The sequence below is a fragment of the Plecotus auritus genome, assembly GCF_963455305.1.
Source record: "Plecotus auritus genome assembly, chromosome: 6".
NCBI classification, from domain to species: domain Eukaryota; kingdom Metazoa; phylum Chordata; class Mammalia; order Chiroptera; family Vespertilionidae; genus Plecotus; species Plecotus auritus.
The window spans coordinates 140277323-140302747 of record NC_137773.1 but is presented as its reverse complement, the minus strand read 5'-3'; the positions used below and the strand labels follow the sequence as shown (position 1 = coordinate 140302747).

The window sequence follows — 25425 nt, the reverse complement described above, 5'->3', positions numbered from 1 at the left end:
CCTTCAACGCCTACAAGACCCAAAGGACTGGAAGCGTATAGTGCAACTTGAGGCACTGTGATAGGCTGTAAGGAAGGTAATTCGGAAGAAAGAGATCTGTTCAAAACCTATCAAATAACACCGCGTTTGGCCCCTCCCCCATTCCCATGGACTTTGCGGGGACCCATAGCCCCACAACTTAGGCTGGAAGAAGGGGGTTCCCCAAACCAGAGGGCCCTACCGTGCAGGGGACTTATTGCTCCGGCTGGGCGCGCTGCGGACCGCGCTATCCCGACCCGGTTCCGCCCCGTTCCGCACGCTCGCGGCGGGGGCGCGCCTCCGCTCTGCGCGCCTTGGCCCGGGAGCGCGCGCCTTGGCACTGGAGCGCGCCCGGGAGAGCCGAGCAAGATGGAGGCCGCGCCGCGGCCGCCGCCTGGGCTGAGGCCGCCGCTGCCCGGAGCGCCGAGCCGCGGCGCCTAGGTCGTGCCAGTCCCGGACCCGCTGCCCCGAACCGGGCCCAGGTTGGTCTCCCCGCACCCCCTCCCCGCGGCCGCAGCCTCTGTGTGCGTCCGTCCTGGGCGCGGGGCAGCCGCCCCCCCACCTCCGGCCCTCCCCGGGCCCGGCTGCTCTCCGGCGCCCAGGGGACATCTCCTGCCCGCCGCCCGCCGCCCGCCGCCCGCCCCTCCCAGCCCAGACTGCCTGCCTACCCTTATCCCCTTGGCCTGGTAAACCTCTCTGCCCAGCCCTGGCGTGTCAGTCCTAGGCTCCCTCCTAGCTACATCCAGCCCTGGCTTCTGAGGAACCCCCCACCCCGGGTCCAGACCCTGCAGTCCCAGCCTCCGACTCCTATGTAGCCTCAACCTGATCCCTCTACTTCTCTTTCTTAGACCTCATACCAGCCCCACTCCCTGTCCCAGCCCCCATATCACCTTCCCAATCCCCCCAGGAAAGCCCTTAATATCCCCTTCCTACCCCACCATAGAAGCTCCCACTCCCCTCTCCACAGCCCTTTCCTAGATACCCAATACCAGACCTCCTATTCCTAATACCAGCCCCCCAATTCCCTTCCGAGCTCCCTCTATATAGCCCCTCTGCTAATCCTCCAACACCGGCCCCCAGCCCTCAGCCTCCATTCCATCTCCGCATGGTCCCTCTTTACTCCCCTAATACCAGCCCCCAAGCTCCTTCCCCACCTCCCCATGACCACTTTCTAACCCCCCATTCCAGCTCCCATATCATCACCACAGCCCCCTCACTCCAGCCCCCCAACTTTCACATGGCCCCTTCCTAAGTCACCAATTGGAGATCTTTGCCCATAGATAGCGACCCAACACTCTCATGACCCCCTGCTAGCTTCCCCACTCCAGCCCCCGGGTCTTCCCGGCTCCGCCCCAGGCCCGGCCCTCAGGGCAGCTTCTCGGTACGTCCCCAGCTCCCGCCCGGCAGCCCGGCGGTCGGTCCCGGGCCGGCGGCCCCCGCCAGCCGCCGCCGCCGCCGCCGCCGCCGCCGCCACCGCCGGCCCCGCCCCCGGGCACCATGCTGCCCTCGCAGGAGGCCTCCAGGCTCTATCACGAGCACTACATGCGGAATTCGCGGGCCATCGGCGTGTTATGGGCCATCTTCACCATCTGCTTCGCCATCATCAACGTGGTGGTCTTCATCCAGCCCTACTGGGTGGGCGACAGCGTGAGCACCCCCAAGCCCGGCTACTTCGGCCTCTTCCACTACTGTGTGGGCAGCGGGCTGACGGGCCGCGAGCTCACCTGCCGCGGCTCGTTCACTGACTTCAGCACCATCCCTTCCGGCGCCTTCAAGGCGGCCGCCTTCTTCGTGCTGCTCTCCATGGTGCTGATCCTCGGCTGCATTACCTGCTTTTCGCTGTTCTTCTTCTGCAACACCGCCACGGTCTACAAGATCTGTGCCTGGATGCAGCTTTTGGCAGGTAAGGGAGGGGTGGGGGTGGGACCCCTAGAGCAGGAGCTGCGGAAGGGGCTCCCTCCTTCTAGGACCCTTTCTTGGAGGAATCAGAGACAGATTCTGCTCCTCTGTCTAAAAACACACCTTTGGTTGTCCCTCAGCAGTGAGGGGAGAATTCTATGAGAGAGACGCCTTAGAAACGGGTCTTTGGGGCTGTGGGGTTGGATATGGGCAGACTGCATTTATGGATGGGTTAAAGTTATGGCAGAGTCTCTGAGGGTCTCTGAGACACTTTGTTGGCTGTTTTAGGGGAAATAATTACCAGAATGATGAATTACTCTAGGTGTGAACGATGTTTGTTGTATTGAAAAAAACTTGAGATGGTGACTCAAGAGATCTGACTTTGGCCTTTAACTTCCTGACATCATCAACTTGGATCTTTCACTTTACTTCTCTGGGGTTCAGTTTTCTCATCCATAAGACAGTGGAGAGGATTCCAAGAACAAATGAAAGAGTAAACTTTAAAGTGCTGTGCTAAGATATAGGAGGAGGCTGTCCATAGTGTCTGTTCAATGTTTGAAGTGTGGGTGGTTGGCAGCACCTGGCAACATGGGTCTCTGGAGGACTGGTCTCCATTCCCCACTCTCACTCAATGCAGGGAGGAGGGTTCTGGTGCTATGCCCAAATGGGAATAATTCCTAGGACCCTCTGAAATGTTTGGCTAAGACAGACATCTTACCCTAAGAATCAGAGAAGGGCCCTTGGGAATAAAAATTGCTGAGACAGTTTTTCAGGATCCATTAGAGTCCCCACGTCCGCCCGCCTTTCGATCGAAGACAGATTTTGACGATTCAGCAACTTGGGCATTTGCCTAATTGCAGGCAGGGAAGAGAGTTGGGCTAGGAAAAGTGGGGCCAGAAGATGTGGGAGGAGGGCTGATGAAGGCTAGGAAAAAGTCTGGAGCCCTCCAGGGTGAGAGGGAGAAGGGAAAATATGATGATCATGCAACTGAGATAGTTTTTCAAAATAAGCACCTCAGAGCATTTAACAAGTGTTTTTTATTATTATTTATTGATTTGAGAGAGAAACATCAATTTGTTCTTTCACTTATTTTATGCATTCATTGGTTATCTGTGCCCCAACTGAAGATCAAACCTGCAACCTTGGCGTATCGGAATGACACTCTAACCAACTGAGATACCCAGCCAGGGCCAGCATTCAACAAGTGTTGGCCCCTTCAAAAGAGTCCCCTGGAGGAAGTGCTTTCTCACTTGTCGATTTTTCCACTGCTGAAAACGTTGTAGGGAATTATCTTTGGTGCATGGGATGTATTCTCTTGAAGGTCATCATTGAGGGGAAACTCCCATCTTTAAAGGAGGAATATGATTTTTGGAAATGGCTAGAAGTTACTCAGGGACAAGTGTAGAAAATAGGATGGGTGATCAAATTGACAGTTGTCACTTGGGGTGAAAGCCAAGGAGTGAGGGCAAAATCTTGAGGCTGGTTTGCTTTCCAAGGGGACTTCTACAAATGCAGGCAGGAGGTACTGTGCCACTGGAAGAACTGCCCAAACTCCCAAAAGAACTACTTTGAACAAGTCAGTGCTTATTCAGATATGGAAATCCTCTGGGCTTTTTCACTCCATTCAACTTAGATTTTTTTTAAGCAGGTGAGAAAGGAGAATTGTAGGATATGGGACCTATCTCTCCATATAGCTCAGTGGTACCCAGAAGATGATTTTATGTATTTAAATTCTATTCTTCCAAAGGCAAGTTGGAAAGAATATATGCTCAGTTGAAAGCCCCAGTTCCTCAACCTTAATTTGGAGTTTGCAGTTGGGTTGCTGACCTCTTGGCCTCTTAATTCTCTGTAATCCACATGGGTTTAATCTTGGGGACTGGGTGAACTGTTCCACAACCCCTATGTAATTATAGAATTTTAGGAATCTTAGAGATCAGCTCCTTCAAATACCACCATCCCCTGCCCCCATTTATTTATTTTTTACTTTTAAACATATTTTTATTGATTTCAGAAAGGAAGAGAGAGAGGAAGAGAGAGAGAGAGAGAGGAAGAGAGAGAGAGAGGAAGAGAGAGAGAGAGAGATCAATGATGAGAGGGAATCACTGATCTGCTGCCTCCTGCATGCCCCACTGGGGATCAAGCCTGAAACCTGGGCATGTGCCTTGATCGGGAATCAAACTGTGACTTCCTGCTTCATAGGTCTACACTCAATCACTGAGCCTCGCTGGCCGGGCCTCCTGCCCCCATTTTAGAGAGAAGAGACTGAGCCTAGAGAAATTATGGTCTTACCTAAAGTCACACAGCCAGTAAGTGGGTAAATTAGTCTTGATTCCTAGACCAGTGCTCTTTCCCTTGTGTTACTGTCCCACCCCTGAGGGCTGTTATCAGAGTGGAGCAGTTGATTCCATTTTGCTTAGAGATTTCTGAGTTTATTCCTTACCTGCTTTGTGATCATCCTTATGCTATGTGCTGTGATACTGAGATCAACCCTGTCCCCAAGGATTTGAGAGCATTTTATAAGGCTATAAAATGCAATTCCTGCTCTTAAGCTTACCATCTAGTTAGATCACTATATTGGTCAGCGGTTTTTTTACTAGCAAGTGACAGAAACCCAACTCAAACTGGCTTAAATAAATAAGAATAAAATAGAGTATCCCTGAACAGTGTGGCTCAGTTGTTTGGAGCATCATCCTGTGCACCAGAAGGTTGAAAGTTCGATTCTCAGGTGGGGCACATGCATAGGTTGCAGGTTCAAGCTCTCGCATAGATGTTTCTTTCTTCCCCTTCCTTCTTCTCTAAAAATAAAATAAAATAATTTTTAAAAAATTTTAAGTAATAAAGAGGGTAGTGTTTTTGACTCACGTAACTTAAAAGTCAAGAGTATGTGGCTTCAGGCATGGATGGATCAAATAATGCCATTATAATATGTCTCTCTCCATTTCTTTGTTCCTCTGTGTTGGCTTATTTTTAAGCCTACTTCTCTCTTTTTAAAAAATATATTTTTATTGATTTCAGAGAGGAATGGAGAGGGAGAGAGATAGAAACATCAATGGTGAGTATCATTGATTGGCTGCCTCCTGCACACCCTGCACTGGGGATTGAGCCCACAACCCAGGCATGTGCCCTTGACCAGAATTGAATTTGGGACCCTTCAGTCCACAGGCCGACACTCTATCCACAGAGGCAAACAAGCCAGGGCAAGTCTGCTTCTCTTTTGAAGCTTAGCAATGCTGTTGAAAAAGAACACCTGTTACTCAATGGTTTCAGCAAAAGTTCCAGAGCTGATTCTTACTGGCTCAGCTTTGGTCAGGTGTCCACCTCTTAATTAATCCCTGGAACACGTGGACTGATAGTAGAGGAAGGTCAATTCCTGCAAAGGGAAGTCAAATGTGACCACTGGAAGAGGGATATTCTAGGTAAGACAAGTGCAGACAAAGTGGAAACTCAGGGCAATAGAGGAGGCTATGGGCTTACTTGGAAGGTGAGACTCAAGCAGGACAGGTGTGGACAGGTGTGAGGTGTGGGAGAGCATTCTTAATGGAGAGGAAGATCATGGACAGAGGCACAGAGGTAAGAAAGCCACATCTGGATTGAGTGTGACATCCACATAGGGGAATAGCAGGAGGGAGGAGAGGCCAGGAAGGAGCAATAGGGCTACAATGTGCAAGGCTCTCAATACTGAGTCAAGGAATTTGGACTCTAATCAGTAGGCAGCTCGAAGTTGCTATTACTGTTATTATTATTCAGGAAAAATAGTTAATATTTTCTGAGCCTTTACTAAATGCTTGACCATTTGCTAAACATTTACATGCATACTATTTTCTAATCCTCACAGCAATCCTATGGAATAGGTGCCATTATTAATATCTTTTTAAAAATATCTTTTCATTGATCTCAGAGAGGAAGGGAGAGGGAGAGAGACAGAAACATCAGTGATGAGAGAGAATCATCAATTGGCTGCCTCCTGCCTTCTTGCACAGTCTCCTCCTGGGGACTGAGCCTGCAACCTGGGGATGTGCCCTGACTGGGAATCGAACCATGATCTCCTGGTTCATAGTTTGACGCTCAACCACTGAGCACACCAGCTGGGCAATTATTGATATTTTATAGATAAGAACACTGAGCCTCAAAGAGGAAGAAGTCATTTGTCCAAGGTCACACAGGTGGTAAGTGGTGGAGCCAGGATTATAACTCAGTTTTTCTGACTCTAAAGCCCAAGGATTTATAAAGGAGCATTAATGGTGGGGATAGTGGCAGGATGTATTTGTCAGAAGGGTTGAATGCAAAGTAGAGAGTCTGGAAGACCCAGGTGGCTCTCTATGGAGTTAGGGGTCAGCTTTTCAGGGCTTCTCGGGACATCTATACTCTTCTTGACCTGGTCTTTCCCATTTACCAAGAACACACAATGTGCTAGCTTCTGTGCTAGACATTTTCACATTCATTTTGCCATTTAATCTTCACCTGTTAAAGTGACTTGCCCAAAGGCCACACATCTAGTTGAAGATGGAGCTGAAACTTAACACAAGTCCTAAAGGATCTAGAACTGGAGCCCAGGAAGTGAATACACAGGTTACAAGTTACAGCTGTGAGCTCTGTGTACTCTGTGCCTACCTGTGGGTGGGGTGAGGTTAGCCAAGGGGAGGTTGCTGGCTGGAGTAGACACTCAGGTTGGAAGCCTGGTGAGGGTCTGAGGGGGCAGTGTGGGATAGTGGTTGAAGAACAGAGGACTTAAAATTCCCGCTCTGCCACTTCCCGGTTGTGTGGGCTTGGATAAGTAGGTTTTCCTCTCTGAATCTGTGTCCTTATCTGTAAAATGGAGATTATTATTGTACCTACCTCAAAGGTGGTAGAAAGAAAGAAATGAAATGATGGGTGTAAAATGCTGAGTATGGTTCCTGGTGTACAATAAACACCCAATAAATGGCCATTGCTATTTCTGTGACACAGTCTGAGTGAAAAGTAGTTGGTCAGGGGTCCTAATGCTCCGGTGGAAGAGTTTGGACTCATGGTCCAAGGCCTTGAGAAGTCATAAACTACCAGCTGGAAAAGGTCTTACCAGTCAGCTTGTCTAACTCCTTCACTCTCAGATAAAAAAACTTGAGTCCCAGAGAAAAGAGACAAGTTCATGGTCACAAAGTGAGACCCTCTATCCACAGAAGGGGGGTGATTCTGACCACAGCTCCTTTAATACTGAGTGCCTACTATGTGCCAGGCACTGCCTGGCGCTGGAGTCACAGCAGAGAAGAGAGTGTGTGAGATGGAGTGGGCGAGGAGGAGACTGACGGTGGAGGTGGCAGCAGGGGCTGGTTGGTGATTCCGAGGTGAAATCCTCCAGCCTTCCAGATATGTGTCTTTAATCAGCGGGGGCCTCTGGGCCAGGAACAGCCACGACAGGAGCTTCTGTCACTACAGCTAGGAATATGTATTCACATTCCTCCCCATTTTTTGCTGGTTGTTTCAGGTTTGGTTTAGGATTTTACTCATCCAATTAAGTCTTTGTTGATGTGTATAACACTGCTAAGCACATTGGGGGAATTCTTTCCTCCCTTCCTCTCTCCCTCTCCCCTAATTCTCCCTCCCTCCCTTCTTTCCTTCCTCCTTCCTCCTACCTCCCTTCCCTTCCTCTTCCCCTCCCCTCACATCAGTCCTTTACTGCCAGCCTCCTCCATGTGTCTGGCACTGTGCTCAGCTCTGGGAATCTTGATTAAGGTCCTCACTCCCAGAGAGCTCACAGTCTAATGAAAGAGGCAGAAAAGAAAACAGATCATCACCTATGTACGTCACCTGAAATGACTGGAATCACGCATAGGGTATTCTGGGGGCACAAAGGGGACTTCTGACACAGTTATGGACAACCAAGAAAGTCTTTCAAAAAGTGACAGCATTTGTGTTGAGTCTTAAAGGATGGGAAGGAAGGAGAAAGGCAACGAGGCAGAAGAGACAGAATGATCAAAGGCATGGATGTAGGAAATAGCCTGTTGTGTTTTGGGGACTACAAGCAATTAGGGCAAGGAGAGGTGAAACTGGGAGACGGATTGTGGAGGCTTTCTGAGCCACGGTAAAAAGTTTAGACTTTACCTGTAAGCAGCAGATAGTTGTTCACTTTTTTTGCTTAAAAATTTTCCAGACATTTATTTACTTTTTGGAACATTTAATAAATGCACATGATACAAAATTCAAAAGTCAAAAAGGTATACAATCAGGTGTAAGTCTCCTTGCCCTCATTCCTCAATGATCCTCCCAGAGGTAATCATTATTACCAGTTCTTGAGTATCCTTTCCAAGAAATCCCATAAATATACAAGCAAATGCAAATAATACTTTGAAACATAAGTTAGTTATCTATTGTTGTTTAACAAATTACCCCAGAACTTAATGGCTTAAAGCAACAGCATTTATAATTTCTGTTTCTGGGAGTCACAGGAATTTGGGGGCAATGTAGGGGAGTAGTTCTGGCTCAAGGTTTCTTAAGAAGTTGCAACGAGCCAAAACCGGTTTGGCTCAGTGGATAGAGCATCAGCCTGCGGACTGAAGGGTCCCAGGTTCGATTCCAGTCAAGGGCACTTAACTTGGTTGCGGGCACATCCCCAGTAGGAGGTGTGCAAGAGGCAGCTGATGGATGTTTCTCTCTCATCGATGTTTCTGACTCTCTATCCCTCTTCCTTCCTCTCTGTAAAAAATCAATAAAATATATTTTTTTTTTAAAAAAAGAAGAAGTTGCAACGAAAACCTCAGTGGGGGCTGCAGTCTTCTGAAGGTTGACTGAAGCTGAAGGGATCTAGCCACATTCATGTGTTGGCAGGAGACCTCAGAATGAGTGGAGAGACAGAGATATGGAAAGGGAGAGACAGAGACGAGGGGAGAGAGAGAGAGAGAGAGAGAGAGAGAGAGAGAGAGAGAGAGAGAGAGAGAGACACTAAACTGCCCACTCCCTTTCTTTGATAATAGCTTTATTGAGGTAGAACTCATATGCCATACAATTCACCCATATAAGAGTGTAATTCAGTGGGGTGTTTTTTGTTTTTGTTTTAGCATATTCACAGAGTTGTGCAACCATCACCACAATCAATTTTGGGATATTTTCATAAATTCAAGAAGAAGCCTCATGCCCTTTAGCTATCACTCCCTAAACAATTTCTCCATTAGGTTGCTCAGCCTCTAAGCAACAACTAATCTACTTTCTGTCTCTATATATTAGCCTATTCAGGACAGTTCATATCAATGGAATCATATAATACATGGTCTTTGTGACTGGCATCTTTCACTTTGTGTAATATTTTTGAGGTTCCTCATGTTGTAGCATGTATCAATACTTGATTCCTTTTTGTGACTAATATTCCTTTTTGTAGATATATCACATTTTGTTTACTCAGTCATCAGTTGGGTTGCTTCCACCTTTTGGCTATTATGAATATTGCTATGAACATTTGTATACAAGGTTTTGTATGGACACGTTTTCATTTCTCTTGGGTATGTACCTAGGAGTGGAATGGGTGGCTCAACGGCAACTTTATAGTTAACATTTTTTGTTGTTGTTGTTAATCCTCACTTGAGGATATTTTCCCATTGATTTTTAAAGAGAGTGGAAGGGAGTGGGAAAAACAGAGAGAAACATCAATGCAAGAGAGACACATCGATTGGTTGCCTCCCACACGTGCCCTGACCAGAGTCAGGGATCAAGCCTGCAACCGAGGTACATGTCCTTGACTGGAATCAAACCTGGGACCCTTCAGTACTCGGGCCAATGCTCTATCCACTGAGCCAAACCGGCTAGGGCTAGTTATCATTTTGAAAAACTGCCACATTGTTTTCCAAAGTGACCACACCATGGTACATTACCACCAGCAGTGCATGAGGGTTCCCATTTCCCCATATCCTTGCTATTATCTGAGGTTTTTATTATAGCCATCATACTGGGTGTGAAGTGGTATCTCATTGTAGTTTTGATTTGCATTTCCCTAATGATTAGTGATGTTGTACATCTTTTTTTTTCATTTTTAAAGTAAAATGTTTCCATTTTACTTTAGAAGTTATATAGGAAGAATATATACACAAATATTATTATTATTTAACTTTTAGTGGGAAATTACAAATGATTTTTTCTTCTTGCTGCTTTTCTGTGTTTTTAAATTTTCCACCATGCTTGTACATATTTACTGTACAAAATAAAATAGAACCACAAGGAAAATCCAGTGAATTATTCTCTATAAGTAGAACATTAAGTCACTGAAACCTGAATATTTGGGGGTATGGGAGGCTTTTTAAAAAATATTTTTGTACAACCCAGTGACTAGACATTATATAACTTAATATGTGATCATCCCAATAAATCCTGCACCCAGCCTAGTTATCAGAATATTATTGACTATATTCCCTATGCTATAATTTATATCCCCATGACTACTCTACAACAACCAATTTGTACTTCTTAGTCCCTTCACTGCCCCCCTCGCCCCCCATCTGGCAATAAACAAAAAGTTCTCTGTATGAGTCTGTTTCTGTTCTTGGTCATTTTGTTTGTAGACTCAATTGATCAATATGTACTTATTGCCATTTTATTGTACATATTTTTTTATCTTCTTTTTTTCTTCTTCTTAAATAAAACCCTTTAACATTTCATATAATATTGTTTTGGTGGTGATGAACTCCTTTAACTTTTTCTTGTTGGGGAAGCTCTTTATCTGTCCTTCAGTTCTAAATGATAGCTTTGCTGGGTAGAGTAATCTTGATTGTAGGTCCTTGCTTTTCATCACTTTGAATATTTCTTGCCAATCCCATCTGGCCTGCAACATACCTGTTGAGAAATCAGTTGACAGTCTTATGGGAGTTACTGCTTTTCTCTTGCTGTTTTATTTTCTTTCTTTTTTTATGTTTTTATTGATTTCAAAGAGAAAGGGAGAGAGAGATAGAAACATCAATGATGAGAATCATTGTTTGGCTGCCTCCTACACACCCCCTACCGGGGATGGAATCGAACCTGGAACCCTTGAGTCCACAGGCCAACACTCTATCCACTGAGCCAAACCGGCTAGGGCTCTCTTGCTGTTTTTATGATTCTCTTTTTGTCTCTAACCTTTTGCATTTTATTATGATGTGTCTTGGTGTGGGACTCTTTGAGTTCATCGGTTCATCTTGTTTGGGACTCTGTGCTTCTTGGACTTGTATGTCTATTTCTTTTTCCAGGTTAGGGAAGTTTTCCATCATTGTTATTATTATTATTTAATTCTATATTGAGAATATGTTCATATGGATTTTACAGAGAGAAAAAGGAAAAGGCAGATAGAGAGAAACATCAGTGTGAGAGAGAAACATTGATCAGTTGCCTCCCTACACACCATTACTGGGTATCGAACCCACAACCTGGGTATGTGTCCTGACCAAGAATTAAACCCGTGACCTTTCCATGCACGGGACAAAGCTCCAATCAACTGAATCACACTGGCCAGGGCTCCATCATTATTTTTTTTAAATAGGTTTTCAATTTTTTGCTCTCTCTTCCTTCCAGCACCATCATGATGCAAATGCTGGTATGCTTGAAGTTGTCCCAGAGACTTCTTACACTATCCTCATTTTTGTATTCTTTTTTTCTTTTTTGCTATTCAGATGGGGTGTTTTCTGCTTCCTTATCTTCTGAATCACTGATTTGATTCTCTGCTTCATCTACTCTACTGTTGATGCCTATAAATTATTCTTCATTTCAGTTAGTGTATTCTTCATTTCTGAGTGGTTCTTTTACGGTTTTCTTTTTTGTTTTATGCTGTTAAAGTTCTCTCTAAGTTTTCTACTCTACTCCTAAGTTCATTAAGCTTCCTTATTTTGATCTCTGCATCGAGTAGATTGCTTGTCTCCATTTTGTTTAGTTCTTTTTTTTTAATCCTCACCCGAAGATATGTTTTTATTGATTTTATTTTTTAAATTTTATTTATTTACTTATTTTTGTTAATCCTCACCCAGGGATATTTTTCCCATTGATTTTTAGAGAGAATGGGTGGGAGGAAAGGTAGGGGAGAGGGAGAGGGAGAGGGAGAGCGAGAGGGAGAGGGAGAGAGAGAGAAACATCGATGTGAGAGAGACACGTCAATTGACTGCCTTCCCCACTTGCCCCAATCAGGGCTGGGGATTGAACCTGCAACCAAGGTACATGCCTCTGACTGGGAATAAAACCTGTGACCCTGCCCAGCTGGTGTGGCTCAGTGGTTGAGCATCAACCTGTGAAGCAGGAGGTCATGGTTTGATTCCTGGTCAGGGCATATGCCTGGATTGTGGGCTCCATCCCCAGTGTGGGGCATGCTGATGGCAGCCAATCAATGATTCTCTCTCATCATTAATGTTTCTCTCTCTCTCTCCCTCTCCCTTCCTCTCTGAAATCAATAAAAACACATTTTAAGAAATAAAACTACCACAAATGGTAGCATACATCATCTTGCTTTTTTAAGTCAACAATACAACAATACATCTTGGAGATGGTTTCATATCAGTATGCTAAGAGCTACATAATATACTTTTGTATAGATATATCATCATTTTTTAAATCAGTATTTAATTTGTTTACAATATTTTGCTACAATATTTCAATGGATTATGTATACAAATAATTTGATACATATGTACATATAGAGTGAAATTGCTGGATTAAACGGTCTGTGGATTTGCAGTTTTGCCAAATCCAGCCGTACTGTCCTCCACCGAAGTTGTACAAAGTTACACTCCCAGCAGCAATGTATGGAAGTCCCTGTTTTCTCACATCTTTGCCAACTGAGTGTGTTATCAAATATTTTACTTTTGCCAACCTGATGGGTGAAAAATGCTATTATTTAGTAGGTTTGTCTTATTCTTATTTTGAATGAGGTCATACACTTTTCACATGTCTATTTCCTATAAACCATTAGTTCATATATATTTTTCTACCAGTTAATGGTATGTTTTCTCTTTCATATGTAAAAACAGAAAAGTCTGAGGCTGGGGGAGGGAGAGGAAGAGAAACACGGGGACCCACTGAGGAGACTAGCAGGTGTGCTGGGCTGAGGACAGGCAGGTGTTGCAGGTGATCCGGGTTTTCTTCTTGGAATGTTGGGTCTCTGGAGTGACATTCACAAAGGACATGGAAGAAAGATTAGGTCAGTTTGGGAAATGGTGAGTTTGAGGTTTCTCTGGGATGTGCAAGAGGAAAGGTCTGACAAGCAATTGGATATTCAGGTCTGGAGCTGAGGAGAGGTCTCAGCTGGAGATGGAGATGTGAGGCATCATCTTAGGAGGCTGAGTGGGGATGACTCCGCCAGGGGAGAATGTGTGAGGGAGGGAGAAGAGGAGACAGCCTAGAAACACCAACACATAAGGGGCAGGTGGAGGAGGAGCCAGTTTAGGAGGCTTGGAGGGAGGAGCCAGAGCAGCTGCTCAGATTAGCAACGGGGAAACTGAGAAAGGTTGCCGGGTTTGGTCCTAGGTCAGGGCACGTACAGAAGTCAACCGACTGATGTTTCTCTCTTTCTCCCGCTCCCTGCCTCTCTTTCCAAAATCAATAAAAATATAATTTTAAAACATAATAATATTAATAGTATTCATCTCAATTTTGTCACAAAATATAATAATATTGACTTCTTGGAGTAAAGTAAGTCACTGGGCTGTCAGGTAATGGGATAGACATGCCCCTTCCCCTGTACCAGTGGTTCTCAACAGGGACAATTTTGTGCCCCAGGGGACATTTGGCAGTGTCTAGAGGCATTTCAGAGAGGAAGGGAGTGGGAGAGAGATAGAAACATCAATGATGAGAGAGAATCAATGATCGGCTGCCTCCTGCATGCTTCACAGTGGGAGATAGAGCCTGCAAGCCGGGCATGTGCCTTGACTGGGAATTGAACTGTGACCTCTTGGTTCATAGGTCGACGCTCAACCACTGAGCCACACCAGCTGGGCTAGGGACATTTTTATCATGACTGGGAGTGGTAGTGGCACTGATGTGTGGTGGGTAGACGCCAGGGGTGATGTGAAATATCCCACAATGCACAGGATGGTCCCCCGCCATGAAGAATGATCAGGCCAAGCATCAGAAATGCTGCACCCTGCACTTGTGTCTGTGTCTTGCTTGAAGCAGCCAACTCTTCAGCCAGCTGATTATTTTCAGAGACTTGAACTTGGACTCCAAAGACCTCAGCCTCCCTTTCCTCATCCAGCAGATGGAGATGCTGAAGGCTGCCTTGCCTGTAGTCATTCCACCTCCTGATGGTTGAGCCTCTTTTTCTGGTGTAGGCTGTCCCCAGTGTCTTTTCCTCTCTTCCCAGCAGTCCAGGGAAACCATCTGGTTTGCTTTCCTCCATTTGCTGGATTTCTGTTGTTTCCCATCCCAGAGCAGACTTTGGGGCCACATAGCCACCCCTAAAACCCTACAGAGCAAAGGAGGCAGAGAAAGAGAGAGACACGGGGAGATATCTCCACTGCCAGCTCCTCTGAGCACCCTGTTATTCAGGGTCTCAGTACTTAGTCTGTTTCCTTCCAAGCAGTGTGTGTGGACTTGATTTTATTCCTCCCCATACAGCTCTGCTTCCGAGGTCAGAAACCATGCCTGCCAGTGTCCCCAGCACCTGCACAGTGCCTGGCACTCAGAATTTATATGTGGAATGTGCAAAGGGAGAGCCAGAGAAAGGAGAGGGCCAAGAGACAGGTACAGGGAAGGAAGAGAAGCCAGAAAAGCAAGAGAGGAGGAGGAGGAGTGGTGAGTGAATGTTAAATGCCGAGAGATCTAAACAGAAGAGGGAAGAGCCAGGATCAGAAGAGGGAAGAGCCAGGATCAAAGGTCGAGTGGAGACTGAGACTTGAGCACCACACAGACTAGCCCAAGAGGGGGATATGAAGAGACCTGTAAGGAGAGAAAGATGAAAAGGGTGGAGAAAGAAGGGAATGGACATGCGATTAGAGAGAGACAGAGACAGAGAGAGACGGTAAATGGTGAAGCAGAGAGACAGAGAGGACGTGTAGGCGCAGAGCCACTGGAAGAAAACCTCTTTGAGGGCTGAACGCAGGATTGCAGGTTCTCGGACCGAAGGCCCAAGCTGGAGCAGCGCGGCTGGGAGCTCTGGATGCTGGAGCGGTTTCCATGGAGACGAGGAATGCTCCTGGCGGGAGAGGAAACACCGAACCCCCGGAGGGGAGGGCTGGAAAGAAGGAGGAGGGGCTGACTGGTTTGTCCTCTCCCCAGGCTCTTTCCTCATCCCTGCCTCTTTCTGGGGGTGGGGTGGGGGTGGGGAGGGAGGTGGATGGGTGGGAGGGCTGCGTGAGTCCGCTCCTTTTCTCTCATCTTCCCACCCTGAAGTTCGATTCTCCTCCCCTCTCTGACAGGGACCTGGAGGGTTTTGCAAAGTGTCAGGGACATTTGGGGAGACGAATGCGTCAAGCTTTCTCCATAGGCTCCTTCTCTTTTGCCGCCCAGTAAATGCTGGAGCACCCCAGGGCTCAGTCCTGAGCCTCCTCTTCAAGTTTCCGTTGTGTCCAGTCCCAGGGATTTGCATGCCCACAGCTCCACTGGTTACATCTCCAGCACTGGTCCCGCTTCCCCCAGCTTTCCTCTCCATTTGAGTGCCTAACGGGTGTCTTCAAACTTGTTGAATTCCTTAACTCGCCCAGCTCATTCCTGCCGCAGGGCATTTTGCATTTGCCATTCCCTTGGCAGGAACTCTTTTCCCAGCACTTAGGTGGCCCGCCGTTCCATTGGAGCTGAGCGCCCTGTCGGAGGAGGCGAGCATTGCCGAGGGGAGGAAGCCTGCTGGATGTGTGTGGTCACAGTGCTGTGCTGGAGCTCTGCATCAGCAAGGGAAACCACCTAGGGGCGGGGGGACACTATCTGTCGCAGGGAGTGGGGGGTGAGGCCAGAGGAGGCCAAATGAGAAGGGGGGAGGAAGGGAGGAGGACCCCCCCCCCTCACTGTCAGGCAGGAGTCTGGGTTCTCAGGAGGAAGGTTGGCAAAGCTTAGGGCCCCCTCCCTATCCTGGGAACTAGATGGGCCTAGTGGACAGTGGGTAGAACTGACCCCACCCCCACTTTGTCATTGCTGTCATCTAAAACCCAGGTTAAGGCCCTGGCCAGTTTAGCTCAGTGGCTAGAGCGTCCGCCTGCAGACTGAAGGGTCCCAGGGTCCATTCTGGTCAAGGGCACATGCCCGGGTTGTGAGCTCGATCCCCAGTAGGGGGCGTGCAGGAGGAAGCCAATCTGATTCTCTCTCATCATGGATATTTCTATCTTTCTCTCCCTCTCCCTTCCTCTCTGAAATCAATAAAAATATATTAAAAAAAAAAAAAAAAGCCAGGTTAAGCACTCAGTTGGCTGGCATGGAACCTTTGGGTTTCAGACACAGTAACCCTGTCGCTGGCAGGACCATCAGACACCAAGATGGCAACATCAAACCACACAGTCTCAGGTCACAGGGCAGCCAGCACTGCACGGGGAGGGAAGAGCAGAGGTCACAGCCTCTGAACCTGGGGCCTAATGAACCTGGTTGGCTCTGATTGGTTGCATGGGGCATGTGTCCCTCTCTGAGCCAATCAGTTATCAGAGAAATACAATGTGCTGATTGGCTCACACTTGTCCCACTCACTAGGGTAAATACTAGGAAGAGCCCAAGAGATTGACCCAAGTGGGTCACTAAACATAGAGGGAGTGGGTGCCCAGCAAGGAATCAGCAGGGGCCCATTTTGATTCAAATACTATTTTTTTTTTCCAGAGAGGAAGGGAGAGGGAGAGAGTGATAGAAACATCAATGATGAGAGAGAATCAGTGATCAGTTGCCTCCTGCATGCCCCTCACTGGGGATCAATCCTGCAACCAGGGCACATGCCCTGACCGGGAATCTAACCGTGACCTCCTAGTTTATAGGTCAGTGCTTAACCACTGAGCAACACCGGCTGGGCCAACCCCCCTCCTTATTTGCGTGATTATTATCATGATTCGTTTTAATAATAACAGCTAACATTTATGCAGGACTTACTGTGCTAAGCACTTCACATTTATTGTTTGTTGTAACCTTTACAATTACTTGATAGCCATCATTATCCCCATTTTACAGATGAGAAAACTGAAGCTCAGAGGTGACAGAACTGGCTCAAGATCACACATCTAGGAAATAGCTGAGCCAGGATTTGAGCCCCTTAGGGCTTTTCTCTAATGGATCTCTCTCCCCTCATCCCCCACCTAAAGTGCAAGCTTCATGAGGCTAGAGTCCAAGTACCCTCCCCTTGCCTCGTCCAGTGCCTGGCACAGAATAGGCCTTCAATAGATACAACTTGAGTGAGTGAATGCCTGACACTGTGCTAAGTGTCTTTCAAGCATTACTTCATTTAATCCTCACAACCACCTTGGGAGGTAAGTATTCACTCTGATTCCATCACACAGACAAACAGGGGGCACCCCCCAAAGTCATATTCAGCGTAAGTGAAAGAACTAGGCTCAAACCCCATTGTTCTCACCCCAGTCTGTTCTCTGAGCACAGTGCTCAACTGTGTGAATGAGGACATATTTCCAGCATCTTGACGGAAAGGAAAATATCACTCAATAAATATGTGTTGAATGAACAACCTAAATAAATCAATGGTGATGAGGATGGAAGAGGGTAAGCATGGCCAAGGTGCTAAAGGGAGGTGACCATGGTTTGTTATTTTCTCATATTTCCAGGAAGAAGTTGATTTGATGGGGGAGGGAGAGGGCATTATGGGTTCCAGAAAGCTTCTGCTCTTCTGGGCAGTTGGTCATTCCAGGCCCACGAGTTTCTGGAACCCACAGGAACCAGTTAACAGGCTTTTGGGTTGCTGAGCGGAGTGAGGAGGGTTCCTGGGGGTCCTCGGGCTCTGAGGAGTAATCATCCCCTTCTGTCTTCCTTCCTGACCGCGGGGCTGGGCCTCGCGCCCCTCAGCTCTGTGCCTCGTGCTGGGCTGCATGATCTTCCCCGACGGCTGGGACGCCGAGACCATCCGGGACATGTGCGGGGCCAAGACCGGCAAGTACTCCCTGGGGGACTGTTCGGTGCGCTGGGCGTACATCCTGGCCATCATCGGCATCCTCAACGCCCTCATCCTCTCCTTCCTCGCCTTCGTGCTGGGCAACCGGCAAACAGACTTGCTTCTGGAGGAGCTCAAGCCCGACAACAAAGGCAAGTGCACGGGTCCGCTTCCGGGGGGCAGGGGCGGGCAGGGCAACGTTAAGGTTAATAGTGACGCAGAAGTTGGGAATGGTACAGACAGTATGATCACCTTGAAAACAATTTGGCTTTATGTCTCAGATCCGAATATCTGCGTGCCTGTGACCCAGCAAAACCCACCAGTGGGTATAAACCCCATGAGAAACGTGCAAGAATGGTCTTGGCAGCTGTTTCAAAATAGCAGACAACTAAAAGCAACCTAAATGGCTATGGACAGGAGGGTGGATAGGTAAATTGTGATATGTTCACATCACGGAATAGTTCTAACTGAAAATGAATGAACTTCAGGTTATAGTAACAGAATGGGTACCCGCTGGAAGCATACCTTTGAGGGGGTGGGGTGGAGGGGAATAAAGTTCCAGAAGATGACACAGTGAAATTTATATTGAGCTCAAACACCAAGCACCACTAAGCAACGTATAGTTTAAACACATTTACTTATGGTGATACGGGTAGTTTTTTTTTTTAAAAAAAACCAACAAAGAAATGAGAAATATAAATGGTAGAATGGTGTGTTTGGGATGGATGAGGGAAGCCAGGAGCAGATGTGGACAGGTAGGTGTATTCACATTACTGGTAGAGCTACAGTTCTTGAATGGTGCTTTATACCTAGTATATTGCAATAATATATATATATATATATATATATATATATATATATATATATATCTCCTATATAATAAAAGGCTAATATGCAAATCGACCAAATGGCAGAACAACTGGTCACTATGATGTGCACTGACCACCAGGGGGCAGACCTTAACGCAGGAGCTGCCCCCTGGTGGTCAGTGTGCTCCCACAGGGGGAGCCCTGCTGAGCCAGAAGCCGGGCTCATGGCTGGCGAGTGCAGCTGCAGTGGCGGGAGTCTCTCCCGCCTCCACAGCAGTCGGACATCCCCCAAGGGCTCCTGGACTGCAAGAGGGCGCAGGTCAGGCTGAGGGACCTTCCCTCCCCAGTGCACAAAATTCATCTAGTATATATACTAAAGGCCCGGGGCGATCGGGCCTAAGCCGGCAGTCAGATATCCCTCTCGCAGTCCGGGACCCCTCACCCCTTACTACTCACCTGATCGCTGTTCCTTAGCACGGCCAGAGAGGTGGGAGAGGTTCCCTCCACTGCCACTGTGCTCACCAGCCATGAGCTCAGCTTCTGGCTGAGCTGTGCTCCTCCTGTGGGAGCGCACTGACCACCAGGGGGCAGCTCCTGTGTTGAGCGTCTGCCCCCTGGTGGTCAGTGCGCATCATAGCGACCGGTCATTCCGCCAGTCGTGCCACCATTCGGCCGATTTGCGTATCAGGGTTTTATTATATAAGATATATATATATATATATATATATATATATATATATATATATATATATATATATCAGGTAGCATTAAAATACAACAAAGAAACAACTTACACCTAAGGCCAGAACCTTAGGGGTTGTCACTGCTTATCTGTGTGTCTTCAAATCTGATCTGTCCCTTTACAAAACAGAGAGTAGTGTTAAGTGCTAAGATGACATAGAACAGGTACCATCCTAAATAACCCCCCTCTCCCCCTCAGCTCGATTATTGTGCTCCACTCTGGAGCATGTTGTAAAGATCTGTATATCTTTCATGGAGAATTATCTTGCCCTTTTTATCCAATGCTTAGCATCATGTGAAATAAAGGAACTGTACTTTCTTACCATTCTCCTTTTAGGGGCGCTTAGTGAGATTTCCAGGTTTTTACTATTACTGGCAAAGCTACAATGAACATTTTTGTCTGTGTCTTCTTATACACAAGTGTCTTCTTGGTGTCTTTCCAGAAGTTAAATTGCACACTTACCATTGAAATGACAGTGCCAGATTGTTCTCCACTGGAGGGCTGGTCTTCTGACCCAGGGGCCCGCCCTGCCCCCGGAGCAAGGGGAGACTGCACGGCTTCGGTGGACAGACCCCCGTCTGTCTGGGTGTGCGTTCTCTGCTGTGAGAAATAGTAGTCATTTTCATAGTCACACCCTTCCGTGAGCTATTAGCATGAGCTGGGCCTATGTTTAGCACTTTCCATTAATTATATTCATCTCTTGGAATTTCTCATCTATAAAACAGGGATAATGGTGGTGAAGACTATCTCATTTGGCGGTAGGTAGTTTGGTATTGTGGTGGAACCCTTAGACTGTGGAAGCAGATCATCTATGTTGGAAGCAGGCTGAGCTAAGAAGTGACTTTACCTCCGTGAGCCTCAGTTTTCTGCATTCACAAAATGAGTGTGTTGAAAATGTACCACCGTATAGTTTAAACATACATATACTTATGGTAATACGGTTGTCCTGTGAGGAAGAAAGAAAGATTATGCCTGCAAAGGGGCATGTGGTTTATGCTCTATAAAAGTTGCCACTCCTCCCCACTCCCCATCAGGTGGGTATCATGACCACCATTTTACAAATGAGAGGTCCAGTCACTTGCTCAAAGCCACCTAAGTGGTGGATCCAGAATTTGAACCCAGGTCCAAGTTCAAAGACCCAGCTCTGCCCCATTGCCTGCCCCCTTTTCAGCCCTTCCTGGGCTGCTAGCTGCTAACCTAAGCTCTGAGCCTGCTGCTCCTGGATACCCTGATATCCTGCGGTTTCTGTGGCCTTGGTATGAAGTCAGGGCCTGCCCTCTGGTGGCAGCTTCCAGAAGTGCATGACTAAGACAGCCATCTGCCCTTTCTGGCGTGAGGTGGGCCCACTCAGCGTCCTCTCCTCCCTCCCCAGGCACCCTCATAGCTCAGTGTTAAAAGTGACAGCAGTGTCCAGAGATCGCCATCCTCATGAAGAGCTCAAGGTGACTGAGACTCACAGTTCAGTTCTAAGCCAAAGACCTCCAGGACAAAAGTGAAAAATAAAATAAATTGCTACAATGTGCAGCATTTAGTATGTGCCAAACACTGCGCAGAGTCCTTGGCTGGTGTTCTTTATGTCTTTCTGACCCTCAGAAGCACCTTGTGAAGGATGCTGTTCTGCCGTCTTGCAGATGAGGAAGTTGGGACTCAGTGAGGTCCGCTAGCCTGCTCAGGGTCATCCAGCTAGTCTGAGGCCCGGGTGGGATTTCAGTGCCTGGGCACCAACCTCACCACTCTGCCCAGTTTTGCTCTGAGGATTGGCCAAGGGGAGCCCCAATGTCCTGGTGGTCTCTGACTTTCTCCAATTCTCTCTCTCTCTCTCTCTCTCTTAGATTTTGTGAGCTCTACAGTAAGCTCCGTGTTGCGACCAGGGGGTGATGTCTCCAGCTGGGGAGTCCTCCCCTGTCCCGTTGCTCACTCACAGGGACCCTGAAGGCCAGGATCACAGCCCAGGAATTGACCTGCCCTCAGTGTGTCCCATCTCTTGCCCTCTCATCCTCCATTCAAGCTCTGAGGGAAGACCCCAATCTCAGACTGACTTCTCATCTGCTACCCGCCTGCCAGCTCCAGACTTTGAAGAGAGGTGGAGGCTGGGTGCAGCCTGGGGGAGGGGAGAGGCCCTGCAGACCCTGGAGGGCCTGATTCTGCCCCTCCTTCAACTGACCTAAGAGAGCCAGACATCCCTTGGGGGTCTCCTCTCCTCTCCCACCTGGCCTGGGGCCCTGCAGTCTCCGGGGAAGGAGGCACTGGGATTCCAGTGACCCAGGCTCCCTCGATCTGGGGGCTTCTGCCTGGTCGCATCCTTGCCACCTCTGGTCCCTGCCTCCTGCAGAAACTTATTCAAGACACTGCCCCAGGGCAACCAAACTCTTTCCTTTTTTTTTTTTTTTTTTGGCCGATGATGGTTCCATCACATCTTTGCAGAGCTCCAGGCGCCACCAGCCTGCTCCCAGCTCTCCTGAAGGAGTCTGAGCTGCACCGAGGGAGAAGGCAGAGGGCCTCCCTGTCTACTGGCGCCCTGTCCAGGCCCGAGTCTGAGAAAAGACACACAGCCCCAGAGGGAACTGGAGGAGACGCCGGGACTCCAGGCAGCCAGGGCCAGGAGTGGCTCTGCCTGGGGCTGGCCTGGCCTCTCTGCTGGGACGTCGTGCCGCTGACTGGACCCTCGACCCCAGCTTGTTTTGTACAGCACAGACCCTTTGGCCCTGTTGTTAGGGTTGGAGGTTGGGGAGGGGCCTAACTGTGGGGCGTCAGGGGAGGTATCACCCCTCTGCCCCTTCTTGTGCTGCCTGACCCTGGCATTTGCTAAGGGCAGGGACTGTCTTGCCTCTTTGATACTTTTCTGCATAACTTGAACTTGCAGGTCACCTCTGAACAGGGTACCCCCTGTCCCCATCCCCAGGCCTTGTAACCCTGTCCCCACCTCTTTTCCTCTTTGCCCACCTCTCGCCTTGCGATATGCCCAGGGTCTGCCACCCGATGGGCAGTGCTTGGAGCCGAGGCTTGAGTGTGTGAGTGTGTGAGTGTGTGAGTGTGTGTGTGTGTGTGTGTGTGTGTGTGTGACTAAGTATGTGGGGGGGCAGATGAGGAGTCCTCTCTCCCCTCTCCTCCCACCATGGGGGGCATCTCCCTCCTGCTTGGCGAGAAGCAACTGAGGGAGATTTCAGGTGTTTCTGGACTTCCCTCACTGCCGCATGGACCTGGCCGAGAGTCACCTGGCTGGGGCGTGGCAGCCCCTTTCAGGCCGGAGTCCAGGCGGCATGTGGGCTTCTTCCAGGGTGCCTGCTTCTGGCTGCAGGGCCCACTGGAGAGGAGCCTGCGACCCCACCATTCTGTTATGTTGGCTCAGCCAAAGGAGGGGAGAAAAGCAGTTAGTGCCATGTATTTGCCAACCTGTGTTCATTTCCATTGGAGTTGGACCTGAGAGGGAGGGTTTCCAAGACAGACTCTAGGAATCCTCTGTCCGAGTCCCCCATCTGGACCCAACCGGGATCGGATGCTGGATCCCGGTAGGATTCCTGAAACCTGGAGGTCCCCAAGTCCTGACCCTCCCCCTGGGCAAACACCTTCCCCCAGTGCTCTGCCCAGCACAGTGCCCCCTCTCTCCTGCTCCTACCAAGCCCTGCACTACAGCCCCCACTGGCACCTTCCTCAGCAGGCTGCCTGCAGGTGAGGCTGGGCACCAGGGTCCCAGGTGGAAGGGAAGGGAGAGGAAAGCCTTGTGGGACGGAGGGAGTTGAGGGGCAGATCCAAACCAAAACCCAGTGTTGGAAGGCTGCAGAGAGAGAGAGTCCGGATCAAGTGGTTAGGAATGGGGAGAAGACAGAGGTGGGAGGAAGAATGAGACAGGAGAGAGGGAGAAGGAGAGGCAGAGATAGAGCAAGGGGGAGGGAGGGGCAGAGAGGTCCAGAAATGGAGAAAGGAGAGAGGAAGAGTGAACAGAAGGGGGACCCAGAAGACAGAGAACCTGAGGTTGGGGGTGGGGGGTAGGGGACTGGAAAGAGGAATTAGAGATAGGGAAGGAGGCATTGGCAAGACAGTGGTGGGAGACCAGACTGGGATGCAGGGAGAAATGGAAGGGAAAGGAGAGGAGGAGGATGAAGGCCACAGGATGTTGAGGAAGAGGGAGCAGCTGCTTATGTGTGTGCACTGTGCCAGGGGACCACATCCTATGTGCCTTGTGGAGAGGTTAGAACCTACCCCTTCAGAGGCCAAGGACGGGCCCGGGCGGCCAGCCCTTACATCAGGGGACAGTCCAGATGATTTCTGAGCTGGTTAGCGCCACTGGAGCGGATGCGTGGTAGAGAAGAGGGAGGTTCATTCCCTTGGAGACCATCTGACAGTGTTTCCATGTCACCATCCGCTCAGCCAGCTGCTGCCCTGGCAGAGGAATTTGGGGTTAGGAAAGCCGTGTTGGGTGGGCTGAAGGAGCACCAAAGTAACACAGGGAAGGGAAAGGTCAGAGTGGGGACCAAACCACAGCTCTGTCCCTGAGGCTTCAGCAGAGGTGGGAGCAGAACGGTAACAGGTGCTTTAACCAGGGCCCCAGGGAAGCTCAAGTGTGGCCCAGAGGGCTCCTGGAGCAAGGAAGCCATGATGGCCAGGGGACGCTTGTGGAATGGCCTCACTGGGATTTAGCCTCTGGGAGGAGGTGGAAGCAGAGAGGGAGCTGTCTCTCTTGGTCCCTGAAAGCTGAGCTTTGAGCAGGTCTCTGAGGTGCTCCTCCCAGTTGTGACTGGGTCAGAGGGTCTAGCACTCCACAGCTTTCTCTGCCCTGAGCTGGGGACTCTTTCAGGATAGGCCAATGTGGCCACAACCTCGACGTGGTTCAGAGTGCTGGTTGGTCAGATCCTTCTGGGTCCCTGGGATGTGAAAACTTTCCTCTTTGGGGACCAGTACCCATGGAGGAAAACACTGATTTCCTGAGGGCTTGAGGACCATGGGTAGAATCGAGATCCTTGTCACACCTGGAACAGCCAAGACATTGGGAACTTATAGACAAGGCTGTGGGGAAAATTCCTTGGACTTCTTTTGAGATTCCTGCCTGGACCCAGGGGAGTCCCCCTTCTCCAGCTTCCAGTGTAGACTGAGAAAGGGAGACCCTCTCTTTGGAGAAGCTGGGATGTTCCCAGCACAAGAAACTTCCACAGGCCCCTGCCAGGCTCAGGGCTAGCCTTTGGGTGGGATTGCAGTTTCCTGAGAAAGGAACAAGGGAGCCACAGTCCTTCCCGGAGCTCTGACCAGCAGACCTCAGAGGGCCTGTGCTGTGTGATGTTAGGATAGCTTGGTGTTGTCTACACCCCATTAGTAAGTTTTGTCTGAATGTGTCCTCACTGTTCATTTCCACTTGGTAACACTTATTTCGGTCCAGACCCCTTCTGCTGCTGCTGGATTTGAGCTTCGGTACAGGTGGAATGATGTTCAAATAAAGAAACACTTTACATCACCCATGCTGGCTTCTCTTTCTCTGAGTTGGCCCCCAGGGGATCAAGAGGGGTAGGATTCAGCCTGACTCTCTATTGGGTTTGGCTGCATCGTAACAGAGCTCTATTGTTGTGGCTTAGCTTCTTTTCTGTTGTGGATAGTTTCTTTTCCCATCGCAGGAAGCCGGAAGTAGCCAGACCATGGCCAGTGTGGCCCGCAGTGTGGTCAGAAACTCAGGCTCTGTCTTCCTCAGTGCCACTTTCATGGTCCAACATGGCTGCTTGGCATCTAGTCACGTGGTCCGCATTTCCTTTGAAGGAGACTTCTGGAAATGCCAGAGGACTGAGTTGCAGGAGCACACTAGCTGAAATGTGGTCTGTTAACTGGGCCCATTGCCACCCCAAATAAAATGAGGTTCTGTTACCAAGGGAAAGGAGAGAACAGATGGAGTGGGCGCTGGCAGTCTGCACATGCCTGGTTGCACAAACTTGACTTTGGACTTAGGAGTGGGACTGCAGCAAACAAGACTCTACCCTTTTCTGCCTGTGCGGACT

General features: G+C 48.8%; 1 protein-coding gene across 1 annotated transcript; it reads left to right on the top strand.

Annotated features, from left to right (window-relative positions):
- The first annotated feature begins 232 nt into the window (after positions 1–232).
- On the top strand, positions 233–24890 carry LHFPL4 (LHFPL tetraspan subfamily member 4). The gene is made up of 4 exons (XM_080672195.1): positions 233–500; positions 1412–1921; positions 17812–18048; positions 21280–24890. Exons 2-4 carry the CDS (start codon positions 1516–1518, stop codon positions 21378–21380), a joined length of 744 nt encoding a protein of 247 aa, XP_080528321.1. The 5' UTR covers positions 233–500; positions 1412–1515; the 3' UTR covers positions 21381–24890.
- Positions 24891–25425: the final 535 nt, after the last annotated feature.

What these genes read in the sequence shown, in the direction of transcription:
- LHFPL4 (XM_080672195.1), top strand. Translation starts at nt 1,516, where the DNA reads ATGCTGCCCTCGCAGGAGGCCTCCAGGCTCTATCACGAGCACTACATG. An exon ending in CTGGATGCAGCTTTTGGCAG is followed by an intron (nt 1,922 to 17,811) that starts GTAAGGGAGGGG and finishes CGCGCCCCTCAG; the next exon opens with CTCTGTGCCTCGTGCTGGGC. An exon ending in GCTCAAGCCCGACAACAAAG is followed by an intron (nt 18,049 to 21,279) that starts GCAAGTGCACGG and finishes TCTCTCTCTTAG; the next exon opens with ATTTTGTGAGCTCTACAGTA.